At 42.4% G+C, this 12,946-nt stretch overlaps 1 protein-coding gene across 1 annotated transcript in view; it reads left to right on the plus strand.

Annotated features, from left to right (window-relative positions):
* SLC12A1 (solute carrier family 12 member 1) overlaps positions 1 to 12,946 on the plus strand; it is a 52,922-nt gene that overhangs the window by 12,814 nt on the left and 27,162 nt on the right. Inside the window, 9 exon segments of the mRNA XM_032233075.1 lie at positions 960 to 1,071; positions 3,586 to 3,713; positions 5,038 to 5,123; positions 6,279 to 6,429; positions 7,862 to 7,981; positions 8,307 to 8,324; positions 8,326 to 8,431; positions 12,346 to 12,396; positions 12,399 to 12,440. Of these exon segments, the coding sequence (XP_032088966.1) occupies positions 960 to 1,071; positions 3,586 to 3,713; positions 5,038 to 5,123; positions 6,279 to 6,429; positions 7,862 to 7,981; positions 8,307 to 8,324; positions 8,326 to 8,431; positions 12,346 to 12,396; positions 12,399 to 12,440 (814 nt within the window).

Genomic DNA, 12,946 nt, shown 5'->3' on the forward strand with positions numbered 1-12,946 from the left:
GGTGGCCAAAGTCTTTGAGTTTCAGAAGATGATAGATACATGCATAGATAGATAGATAGATAGATAGATAGATAGATAGATAGATAGATAGATAGATAGATAGAAAAAGAGATAGAGATAGAGATAGAGATAGAGATAGAGATAGAGATAGAGATAGAGATAGCTTCGGTGACTCCACCCAGCCACCTCCTTCTCTGCCATCCCCTTCTTTGCCCTCAATTGTTCCCAGCATGAGGCTCTTCTCCAGGGAGTCCTTCCTTCTCATTAGATGGCCAAAGTCTTTGAGTTCAGAAGATGAGAGATACATGCATAGATAGTAGTAGATAGATAGATAGATAGATAGATAGAGAGAGAGAGAAGAGAGAGAGAGAGAGAGAGAGAGAGAGAGAGAGATAGAGATAGAGAGCTTCGGTGACTCCACCCAGCCACCTCCTTCTCTGCCGTCCCCTTCTTCTTTTGCCCTCAATTGTTCCCAGCATGAGGCTCTTCTCCAGGGAGTCCTTCCTTCTCATTAGGTGGCCAAAGTATTTGAGTTTCCTCTTCAGGATCTGGTCTTCTAAAGAGCAGTCAGGGTTGATCTCCTCTAGGACTGACCGGTTGGATCACCTTGCAGTCCAAGTCTTCTCCAGAAACCATAGTTCGAAGGCCTCAATTCTTTGGTGCTCAGCCTTCCTTATGGTCCAACTTTCACAGCCATACATTGCAACTGGGAAAACCATAGTCTTGACTATACGGACTTTTGTTGGCAGGGTGATGCCTCTGCTTTTTAGTATGCTGTCTAGATTTGCCATACAAGAGTTTAGAAGAACTCAAATATTTGGCCATTCTGTTCTTGTAGCTGATTATAGTGTTGCCTTTGACCATTTATTCTCATTTAATTTTTACTTGGGTGTCTAGGCCCCGAGTGAAGAATATTACAAATAGACCTATGATAAAAATGTCCTTTCTTTTTCTTGCAGGCCCAAGTGATTCTTCTAATTATACTTCTGATCGCTATCGTAAATTTTTTCATCGGGACTGTTATCCCTAGCAATGCAGAGAAGAGGGCGAGAGGTTTTTTCAATTACCAAGGCAAGTGCTTCTAGTGCCACGGGGTTTCAGATGTGAGAAATCTGTCACGCGAAACAAGGCTCACATTAATACGAAGTGGCAAGCTGCAGGGGAGGGCTGCTACAAATAGCAAAGAAAAGCAAGCAGGTACAGGAAGTCCCTGCCTTATGAACAATTCCTTAGTGATTGTTCAAAGTTACGACCAGAGGTGGGTTCCTACCAGTTCGCACCTATTCGGTACAACCGGTTCGTCAAATCTACCCAACCGGTTAGAAGAGGTTCCACCAGTGGACCCGGAAAGCAGGCCACCACCTACAGAAGAGGTTCCAAAAGTTTTGAAACCCACCACTGGTCCTTGGATATGATTATTCTACACTATCATGCTCCTATTTATAAAACTCAGTGCCTCTGTGAAAGGTAAGGATGACTACTGCATTTGTGGTGCAATCAGAACATTGCGTGTGTTGAAGTTGTTTGAACGCAAACCAAAGATGCCTTTTAAGAAACAAGTTTACATCATATTCTTATGCATGCCAGTGCTGTGTGTGAGGTAATTTAAGGTGGTTCTGACAAGTGTCGTCGGCATCTTCATATCCGGTCACATGGGCGGCAAGCCACTCCCATCCAGTCACATGGGCTGCAAACCACTCCCACAAAGGAGGCCACACCCACAGAGTAGGTTTGAACATTTTTGAAACCCACCACTGGTTACGACAGATAGGATGACCTGGCTGAGCCCGAGGTAGTGGTCAAACACGTCATCAATCTCGAGTCCCTTCGCACCCACAAGAGATCGAAGTCTAGGCCACCTTGAATTCCATTGACTCTTATCTACCGCCTATTTGCTTTGATTGTTAGTCGTTCAGATTCTTGTAGAGAGCATTAGCTTCCAATAAACCTTTATATTCTTTGAACTGCCTGGACTTTCTGATTTTCCCACGCTTGACAGATACGTTCTTAATGTCTTTACAGAACTGGGCAAGAACTTTTCTGGCAAGAAACCAACGACATTTCATTCAGTAATCTAAGTTCTGCTCCTTCTGTTAGAGACTTTTAAGAAGGGATTGGGGAGCCATTTGTTTCAAATAGTATAGGGTCTTCTGCTTGAGCAGAGGCTTAGACTAGAAGACCTCCAAGGTCCTTCCAACTCTATTATTCTCTAGAATGGATTTTGGTGAAGGAATCTGTAAAAGAGAGGGAGAGAAATATAAAATCAGTCACAATGTTGAAGATCTCTGGCACAACTTGAAAAGAATAGAATAGAATTCTCTACTGGCCAAGTGTGATTGCACACACAAGGAATTTGTCTTTGGAGCATATGCTCTCAGTGTACATAAAAGAAAATATACATTCGTCACGAGTCGTAAAGTACACACTTAATGTGTACCTTATGTCATAGGTACAAATAGCAATCAAATCACACTAGGAAACAGTCAATATAAATCATAAGGATACGAGCAACAAGTTACAGTCATACAATCCTAAGTAGGAGGAACAATGAGAAGAGTTAATAGTAATAATAATGCAGACTTCGTAAATAGTTTGACAGTGTTGAGGGAAATATTTGTTTAGCAGAGTGATGGCTTTCGGGGAAAAACTCCTTGTGCCTAGTTTTTTCTGGCGTGCAGTGCCCTATAGCGTCATTTTGAAGGTAGGAGTGAAACAATTTATATCCATGATGTGAGGGGTCTGTAAGTATTTTTACAGCCCTCTTTTTGACTCGTGCAGTGTACAGGTCCTCAATGGAAGGCAGGTTGGTAGTAATTATTTTTTCTGCAGTTCTAACTATCCGTTGAAGTCCGTGTCTGTCTTGTTTGATTGCAGAGCCAAACCAGACAGTTATGGAGGTGCAGATGACAGATTCAATGATTCCTCTGTAGAACCGAATCAGCAGCTCTTTGGGAAGTTTGAGCTTTCTGAGTTGGCACAGAAAGAACATTATTTGTTGTGCTTTTTTGATGACATTTTTGATGCATGGTGTCCCTTTTAGGTCTTGAGATATGATAGAACCTAGAAATTTGAAGATCTCTACAGTTGATACCTATGTTGTCTATAGGGGTGGGTTTCAGGCGGTTCGCGGGGGGTCCCCGGGAACCGGTTGGTCGGCGAACTCGGAAGTAAGTAACTTCCGGGAATGCCGAAGGGTCCACCTGCCCGCCCGCGTTTCTTACCCGGTTTTGACAAATTCTGCGCTTCCACACATGCGCAGGACGCATACAGCGCCTGCGCGATCCTCCAGGAGCAGCTGGACCATCGCACGGATGCTAGTACGCATGCATGCACTGCGCGCGTGCACGAGGACGCCGCCGGCCCCGTTCCAACCGAACCGGTTGGAACGGGGCGAGAAACCCACCCCTGGTTGTCTAGTATTGTAAGAAGTGGTAGTATGGGAGGGTTTCTCCTAAAGTCTACCACCATTTCTACAGTTTTGAGTGCATTCAGTTCCCGATTGTTCTGGTCACACCACGAGGCAAGTTGTTCAACCTCCTGTCTGTAATTCACATCTTTCCTTACCTCTGGTTTGTTTGGTTTCAGCATCCATATTTACAGAAAACTTTGGGCCAGCATTCAGAGGAGATGAAGGTTTTTTCTCGGTGTTTGCCATTTTTTTCCCAGCAGCCACTGGCATTCTGGCAGGAGCCAACATCTCTGGAGACTTAGAGGTGTGTACATTTGAACAGTTAACCGTAACACCACAACACTGTTGTGAAATGTTGCCTTAGATAACCTAAGCTCTTCTGGGGGAAACAGCAGCAGCGTTGAGTATTAAAAAATATTTTTTTTAACACCGAAACGCAGAGCAAGATTCCAAGAATCCTGTCTGAAAGGAAAACATTCTGTATTGATTTGGAAAAATGCTTTTTGCAAGAACTTGTCAAGTGTGTAATTACTAGGTGTCACTGGAGAAAAACTTCTGGATGTAGTTTTATATTTTTAACTAGTTTATTAGTTTACACTGTTTTCTTGCTTTTCAACAGTCAGGACTCGATTATAGAAGTAGGGAATCTCTGGACATTCAGACATGGTTGAACTCCCAGTCCCTATCCATTACAAGAATGGTAAAGGAGGACGGGATTTGGAGTCCAACGTCTACACTAGAGGCGCAGAAACAGATGGATGGATGGATGGATGGATGGATGGATGGATGGATGGATGGATGGATGGATAGATAGATAGATAGATAGATAGATAGATAGATAGATAGATAGATAGCTAGATAGATAGATGATAGCTAAATAGAGATAAATAGATAGATAATGGAGGTAAATAGATAGATAGATAGATAGATAGATAGATAGATAGATAGATAGATAGATAGATAGATAGATAGATAGATAGATAGATAGATAGATAGATATAGATGATAGATAGATAGATAGATAGATAGATAGATAGATAGATAGATAGATAGATAGATAGATAGATAGATAGATAGATAGATAGATAGATATAGATGATAGATAGATAGATAGATAGATAGATAGATAGATAGATAGATAGATAGATAGATAGATAGATAGATAGATGTAGATATAGATGTCTGTGTGTGTGTGTATGTTCCAGTATAACTCTGGAACGCCTCAAGCAATTTCAACCAAACTGGTACACAGATGACTTACACTCTGGAGACAAAAACTGTGGTGGTAAGACACCCCCTAACACCCCTCAGGGATGTTACAGCCTATTGTGCCTTAAAATGGCTTCTACCGTACTGCCTTAAAAGGGCTTCTATTGTGGAGTTGCCATGGTAACGGCTTCACAGTACTCCACAAGGGGGCTCCCTCTGGTAAGGAGGGAAACCCAACATTAGAAATTGTGGCGATTCATGGAAGGATTGTTGGGCTAAATAAATACCCGGGCAGTGCTGGGTTATCAGCTAGTTAAATTTAAATTACATTACATTAAATCTTGTCTCTCTCCTAACCTTCCCTTCTCTTCTGGCCATGGCTACAATCACCGTAACGCGTTTTTACTGTAATATTCCAGGATCCACAAGAAGCTATACCCAAAGGAACAATGCTTGCCATTCTGATCACGACCGTTGCTTACATCGGAGTTGCAATCTGTGCGGGTAAGAAGCCAAGACATTTGCACTCAACGTATTTTAAAATCCTGACAGCCCTCAATCTCATTGCAGGTAGTCGCTGTTTCTTTTAGTGACTATTCGAAATTACGACAACGGGGGGAAAAAAGGGATTTACGATCATTTGTTTATAATGATGGCCAATGCAGCATCCCCATGGTCATGTAATTAAAATTCGGCTGCTTGGCAACTGGTCCTATTTATGATGGCTGCAATTGTCACGCAATCCCCTTTTGCAACCTTTTGCAACAGGTGTGTGGGAATGGAAGATATTTAAATGACCTGATCTCCCCAAAACAAAGAATAGCTTTCTTCAGAGCCAGATTTAACATTCTTCCTTCAGCACTACTCCAGGGCAGGTATAAGAGTACACCTATAGCAGAACGGGTTTGTATATGTGGTAAAGGAGGAGTGGAGATAATTCACATGTTCTATACACTGCGAGCTATAGAGAGCTTGTAGGTCTGCACATATTCTCCCCTTATTAGAGAGATTTGCCAGGAAGGGCAGACCATTTTTATCTAGGCTTTCTCCTCCAGGACACTAACCCGGTTACCACGTATGCAGTGGCGAAGTTCTGTGCTGCTGCAATGTCCATAAGAAAAAAATTGGCTACAGAAGTATAGTACCATCTTGTACCAATTATATGGACATATCTCTAACAATCTTTGGACCATTATGTTATTATCCACTTTTAATGTCAATACTTTTTAATTATATTTTAATGTTAGTATTTTTAACATAGTGTAAAAAACTAATGTGTATTGCTGGTCTTTGACCATAATAAAGATTTTACTTACTTACTTACATGCTTTCAAACTGCTAGGCTAGCAGAAGCTGAGATAAGTACGGGAGCGCACTCTGTTATGCGGCGCTAGGGATTTCAACCGCTGAATTGCTGACTTTTCTGATCGACAAGCTCAGCGTCTTAGCCACTGAGCCACCGCGTCCCTTCAAAACCCAGTAGACCCATCAAACAATTTTAACGGACGGCCCCCCTTATTTGCAACCTACACGGCCTCGGGATAGCAGGCAGAAATGTGCATAGAACATTCAGCCCCCCTGAAATATAAAGGAGCCCAGCGATATTATCATGTTGTCACAAGGAAGAGAAATAATAATAATACCCTGTATTTCCGCAGCTTGCTTGTATCGTGCGCGATGCTACTGGGAATGTCAACGATACTGTGGTATCTGGGATGAATTGCAATGGATCGTCGGCTTGTGCCCTGGGCTACGATTTCTCCAGCTGTAAAATCCAGACATGTGATTATGGGCTGATGAATAATTTCCAGGTTCAAAAGCATGCTAATTATCCAATTTGTATAACTGTGTGTGTGTGTTTATACTATATCCTGTAGATAATAGCTGTGAACTAATATTCACATAAGCGTACAGTTGGCTTTTCAAGACTTCTGCTGACAATCTAGAGCTGGAGGGTGGAGTAGCTATGTATGCATGCAAAGTGAAATGAAAGAATGAAGTCCTTGGTGCTCTCTGAGCTTGGCTGTTTTCTTGCAGACATTTCATTGCCCAACTAGGTAACATCATCAGTGCTAGAAGGGAGTGGGATTTGTGGAGTGGAGGAGGAGGAGGATTGTGGGGTCCTTGCGTTCTCTGAGCTGGTTGTTTTCTTGCAGACATTTCATTACTCAGCAAAGGTCCCTTCCAATTCTGTTATTTCTATTCTATTCTAAATACATAGTTATCTGTTCTGACCCCCCCTCTTTGCTCGTTCAGAACGACAGCCACACACAGCTTGCAAAGGAATGTCTTTATCAGTCCCGGCTCAAGCTGGCTGCAAGCCCAAAATAAACATAGATAAATTCTCTGGCAAAAAGTTAAACAGCAAATGCAAAAACAAACTCTTACAGCAAACCAAGTTTATATCAATCATATCACTTATCCAAGTGGTTTCTCTGAATCATGAACACGAACTGGGAACCTAGACTAGAACAGGAACGGAATGAACGAATGAACGAACGTTGACTGTCTGCCACTAAGGCGTGGCACCATCAGTCTTTTATCCGCAGGAGGAGAATCCTTAACGGCAACAGTGCTCATATCCTGCATCCGAAACAACTCACAGGTTCTCTGCTGAGTCACAAGAGTTATCTATGATTTATCTCTCCATCAATAAAATTGTCCATCAAAGACTCTCTCTCATTATCTAGGCTCCATAGTAACTTTCTCAGATATTATTCAGTGTAATTGTTGATAGAACTTTTCTGAAGTAGATGAACAACATCTCTATTGATATACATGCCTGGATTGGAGATGGTTACACGTGCAAATTCTCTTTTCCCGGTTCAAAGATTGCTTCTTTCTTAAGACCTACGTAGCTTTTTTTTCTTAACGGCTCCTTGTTCCTAATACGAGCTCTTCTGAATGGCATCATTTGCAGCAAGAAACAAAAATTATGCCTTTGGCTCAGAAGGAACCAAAACACAATTCAATAAAGAACAATCTTCTTGTTATGAGCAAACTGGGGTTCCCCCCTTTTTTTTGGGGGGGGGGGACACAAAAGTAATTTGCTGTGTGAAGGAGTCTCCCTGACAAGCCATTAATGGATGACTTCAAAGATAATAGAGAAGAGACAGAATAACAATGCACGTCATTATCTATTTAACAATCGGAGGGATTTGCAAATTCAGTTTATAGCCTAGCTGTACAGATGTAAAGGCTTGCTTTATTATATATATATACATATATATTTTCCTTCCCAAGGTGAGGAGCATGGTTTCAGGGTTTGGACCTTTGATCACCGCTGGGATATTTTCTGCCACGCTGTCCTCAGCATTAGCTTCGCTTGTGAGCGGCGCCAAAGGTTTTTCCAGGTACATTCGGGTGGCCAAATATATTCCCGTATTTCTACAATTGTGTTGTGGCCTGTCACTGAGCTGGCAGCAGATTCGGACAGTGAGGAGGTTGGGGAGGAACATGGCCAGTCCTGGAGTCTGGGGAAGGCTCGGACGAGGGCTCTGCATGGGAGACAGAGATGGGCAGGGCTTATATTATGAGCATCCTCGTCTTATTTCGCAGTGGGGTCTTATTTTGGGGGAAAACAGGGTACGCCATTTACAGCGAAGGGCTTGCTGTTCTTCTGACAATAAGTAAGAGACCAAGGAAACCAAGAATTAGATTTCTTAACCGGAATTTGCTCTTTTGACAGGCCCTCTGCAAGGATAACAATCTATCGAGCACTCCACTTTTTTGCCAAAGGATATGGGAAAAATAACGAACCCATCCGAGGATATATTCTGACGTTCATCATTGCTCTGGCCTTCATTCTGATTGGTGGGTACAACTCAGCTTGGTGCTCGCAATGGGAAGGTGCAATATAGTGCAGCCTAAGTCTAACATATCACCGAACACATTTGTTTTTTTTATTTAGCTTTATTTACCATGTTTTTCGGAGTATAAGACGCAGCTTTTTCCCTCAAAAAACAGGGTGAAACACTGTGTGGGTCTTATACACTGAATACAGCATTTTTGGCCTACTGAAACTTCGCCCCCCTTTGCAAAAAAGGACGTGCAGAGGGTCATGCCCTCTTTTTTTCAAAGAATGACCCATTTTTGCCAAAAAACGGATCGGTTTTTTTTGCTCGTTTTTTGCCCCCCACCAGCCCCAGGAGCACTCTAAGAGCCTCCCACAAAGCTCTGCTTGCCCCCCCTTTTTAACAGGCATGCAGAGGGTTTGGGAGGCCTGCAGAGTGCAAAAACTTTTTTTTTAAAAATTTACCTCTTCAAAAACATGGTGCGTCTTATATTCCAGTGCGTCTTTATACTCTGAGAAATACGGTATTCCATTTCTACAGCTGCCAACTCAAGGCCTGAGAAGAAGGAGGGTGTTGCAGCCAGTACATTGTCCGGGGCCCATGGAGCTCAAAGGGGGGCCCATGAAGGGAATTTTTGAAATTTTTTTTTTACAAAATCAAATGTTTAAAAAGAAAAACAATATGGATATATGCTTCATAGTCTCTGTGTATAGCAAAACCACCTTGCAGCGTGTTTAGCAATAGCATAGCAATAGCAATAGCAGTTAGACTTATATACCGGCTCATAGAGCTTTCAACCCTCTCTAAGCGGTTTACAGAGTCAGCATACGCCCCCACAGTCTGGGTCCTCATTGTCACCCACCTCAGAAGGATGGAAGGCTGAGTCAACCTTGAGCCGGGTGATTTAGAACGCTGAACTGCAGATAACAGTCACTGAAGTGGCCTGCAGTACTGCACACCTAACCACTGCGCCACCTCGGCTCTTAGGTCAAGGTTAGGTAACCTGTTTGACCTAACCTTGATTAATCTGAAGCTCAATGAGCTGTTATTTATGTAATTCTATGCATTTTAATTTCATTTATTAATTTAAGTTTGCAAGTTTAGTTTCAATTTCGTTATTATGAATATTATTTCATATTTCATTTTGGTTTATGCAGTGGTTATGAAATGGCATCTCAAAAATCTGGAGCTCAAAATGCAAGGAAAAACAGAAACTAGCGACCATGTGTATATAGGTGAGAAGCCCATATTAGTCTTATTCCAGCAACTTAATAATCCTCTCGGAGGCCCTGCTAACTAAACAAGTGACCAGGAAAAGGAAGAAACTATCACTTCCGATGGAAATGTATCATAAAGGCCTGTCAAAATCTGATCAACAAAAATGAGAGATGCAAACTTCTAGACTATTGACTAAAACAGCAGGGACCAATCAAAAGCTACCCAGAATCACTTTAGATAGCGAGATGGGCGGCCTGTAAATTTAATCAATGAATTTTAAAAAGAAAATATGCCATTCACTGAATGACCTGAGTGACCAAGTTTAAGTATCAGGCTAACCAATGTGGGATTCCGCAGTTCGCATCTATTTGGAGAACCGGTTGTAACTTTCTAAGCAGTTTGGAGAATCGTTGAGAATTCCTTGAGAAGTTGAAGCATGGCTCGCCAAGGAAAGCAGAGATTCCAGTTTAAGGCCGTCCTTACAGCCAAACGGTTTTCTTACTTCTTCTTACAACCAGAACAAATGTCTTCTATCTATTTAAGCAACTTCCATTAAGATGATGCAAACCAGTTTGCTCTGCTTTCCTGCACTTGACATCACACGAAGAGGAAGTGTAATGGCCTGAATCACTATAGGTTTCAGTCCCAATTCCACCCGTTTTAAGAACGCTTAAAGGTGGGTCTCTACAAAACTGTGAGTTTGCACACTAGAGACATTTAATCTTTGGAAAAAAAATGAAAGTCGATTGTATCATTTCCCCTGGGGAAACTCAACTGGGGAGAGGCAGCGTTTTCAGCAGAAAAGATATCTCGGAGGGAAATTGTAAGAAACACCACACCTTCTTCATTTGCGGTCTTATTTGATTCAGCAGTCAGCTGTGTTTTACTCAACCACAGGAGCAAAGATGCAACCTAACAAAAGAATTGTACGCAAGCTGGGATCACTTGCTAGCCTTTCGGCAGCAACGTGAAGTGGTTACTGACATAAACCCACAGACACACACCCAATGTTGGGATTCAGCCGGTTCGCACTGCCGGGAGAACGGTGGTGTTAACTTTCTAAGCAGTTCGGAGAACCGGTTGTTGGAAGAAATCTCCTTTTGTTTTCTCCACTTTATAGGGCTAATCCTGTAAGGAAGGCAGGAAGGAAACATCCTGGTGTTGTTTCTAGCCTAATTTTGATTGCCCTGATTACAGAAACTGCCTCTCGGTTAACCCTTATTCCATTGTAACAGCTAAGGCGAGCGCCCATCGACCTGAGTGACGTAGAGTTGGCCATGCCCACCAGTCACATGACCAATGAGCCCCGCCTACCCAACTGGCAGAGAACTGGTTGTTAAATTATTTGAATTCCCACCACTGAGGCTAATGTTTTAACTTTTGTGCCTTGTGCTTACCTATGGTCACTCAAGCTATGATGGTTAAGCACGCTGCATCGTGGTTGCACAAGGTATGAGAGTGATTGAATCAATGGAAGCTTTGCTCTTCCAAAATATTTGGCTACAGAGGCTCATATAGTATATATGCATCTCGCTCAGTTCCTTAAGAAAGCTACCAACTGCTTTTGAAGTCATCTTCTTGGGGGTCTTTGAAGGTAGCGTAAAGTCTGCTTTTCCCCCCCCCTTTTTTTCCAAATGTCTGCAAAAAAAAGGTCTGTTGTTCAAACCAACAGCACAGTGGTTCTACTGCTTTCATAATAGGTTCACAGCACTGATCCCCGAAAGATTTCTGCTAGAAACATTCCCATTTGATCATCCTTCCTTTCATCTTACGCTGTTTAAAATCCTTTGTGATTTCCTATTTGGAATACACACAAAGATTTGTCACAATACAGGCTTTTTGGTTTGGGTATCTACTCCATTCTAAAGAGAGGAGGAGGAAGAGGGGGAGGGGGAAGGGAAGGAGGAGGAGGAGGAGAGAGAGAGGAGAGAGGAGAGAGGAGAGAGGAGAGAGGAGGAGGAGGAGGAGGAGGAGGAAGAAGAAGAAGAAGAAGAAGAAGAGAGAAGAAGAAGAAGAAGAAAAGAAGAAGAAGAAGAAGAAGAAGAAGAAGAAGAAGAGAAGAAGAAGAAGAAGAAGAAGAATCAAGAAAGGTTGTAAAATAGAGCAAAGCGAACTTAACCAAGGTCTCCCTTCATTGCAGAAATTTTAGGCCCAATTGTGGTTGTAAACTGAGGGCTACCTGGATACTTTAATGAAGTGTTCTTATCAGATTCAGGTTAATTTTAGTTATACCTGGCTTTGAAATGATTGAAGGTAAAGCACATAAGTGCTAGTCATTCCCAACTTTAGGGGGCGGTGCTCATCTCCGTTTCTAAGCCAAAGAACCAGTGCTGTCCAAAGACGTCTCCATGATCACGTGGCTGGCATGACTCAATGCCGAAGGCGCACGGAACGCTGTTTCCTTCCCACCAAAGCTGGTCCCTATTTTTCTACTTGCATTTTTTATGTGCTTTCGAACTGCTAGGTTGACAGAAGCTGGGACAAGTCACGGGAGCTCATTCCATTACGCGGCACTAGGGATTCGAACTGCCGACCTTTCTGATCGACAAGCTCAGCATCTTAGCCACTGAGCCACCACATCCTTTTTTTAAATGATTGCACGAATCCAAACACAACACGAACAGAATACAAAATAATAATGCAATCCATCTCACATCTCCCTTCGCAGACACAATCCATCCCCAAATTTTGTCATTGTGTTTTTTTGTTTTATAGCTGAGCTGAATACCATTGCCCCTATCATCTCCAACTTCTTCCTGGCTTCCTACGCATCAATTTCTCTTGCTTCCACGCGTCGTATGCAAAATCCCAGGTTAGTTTCTCATTGCGGATTTTCACTTGCATCGAGAGGGTTATTTTGGCATCTCCCTTTTTAGACCTCTTCCAACAGCAAATAATTCCAAGGGGCTTAAGCAGGAATCGGGATTTAGCATTAAGGGGGCGAATCTGGCACAACAAGCTGAAGAACAACTGTGTTTGTACTCCTTGGTGGCTTGCCTGTTATATTGTGTGGCATATGTTTTATTGGGCAACAATTGTGTTTTATTAGATGCAGAGAAATGACTGAGGGTAGTAAATATATTGGGGTAAGGCTAGCTGGATTCTAACAAGTGAAATAAATCCAAACCATGTCAGCTGCCAAGTGCTTGAACATTTCCTCTCTTTTCTTTATTATTTTGTGACTTTACCAAACCCAGAGAGGCTCAGAACAAAAACCATGTAAAGAGAAACAAAATAAAAGTCACGGTAAACAAAACCTGCCTGGCAATGCCAATTCCCACATGGGCAGTAATGCTTGTTCAACAGAGGAAGACAA

Source organism: Thamnophis elegans, chromosome 16 (assembly GCF_009769535.1).
Source record: "Thamnophis elegans isolate rThaEle1 chromosome 16, rThaEle1.pri, whole genome shotgun sequence".
NCBI classification, from domain to species: Eukaryota; Metazoa; Chordata; class Lepidosauria; order Squamata; family Colubridae; genus Thamnophis; species Thamnophis elegans.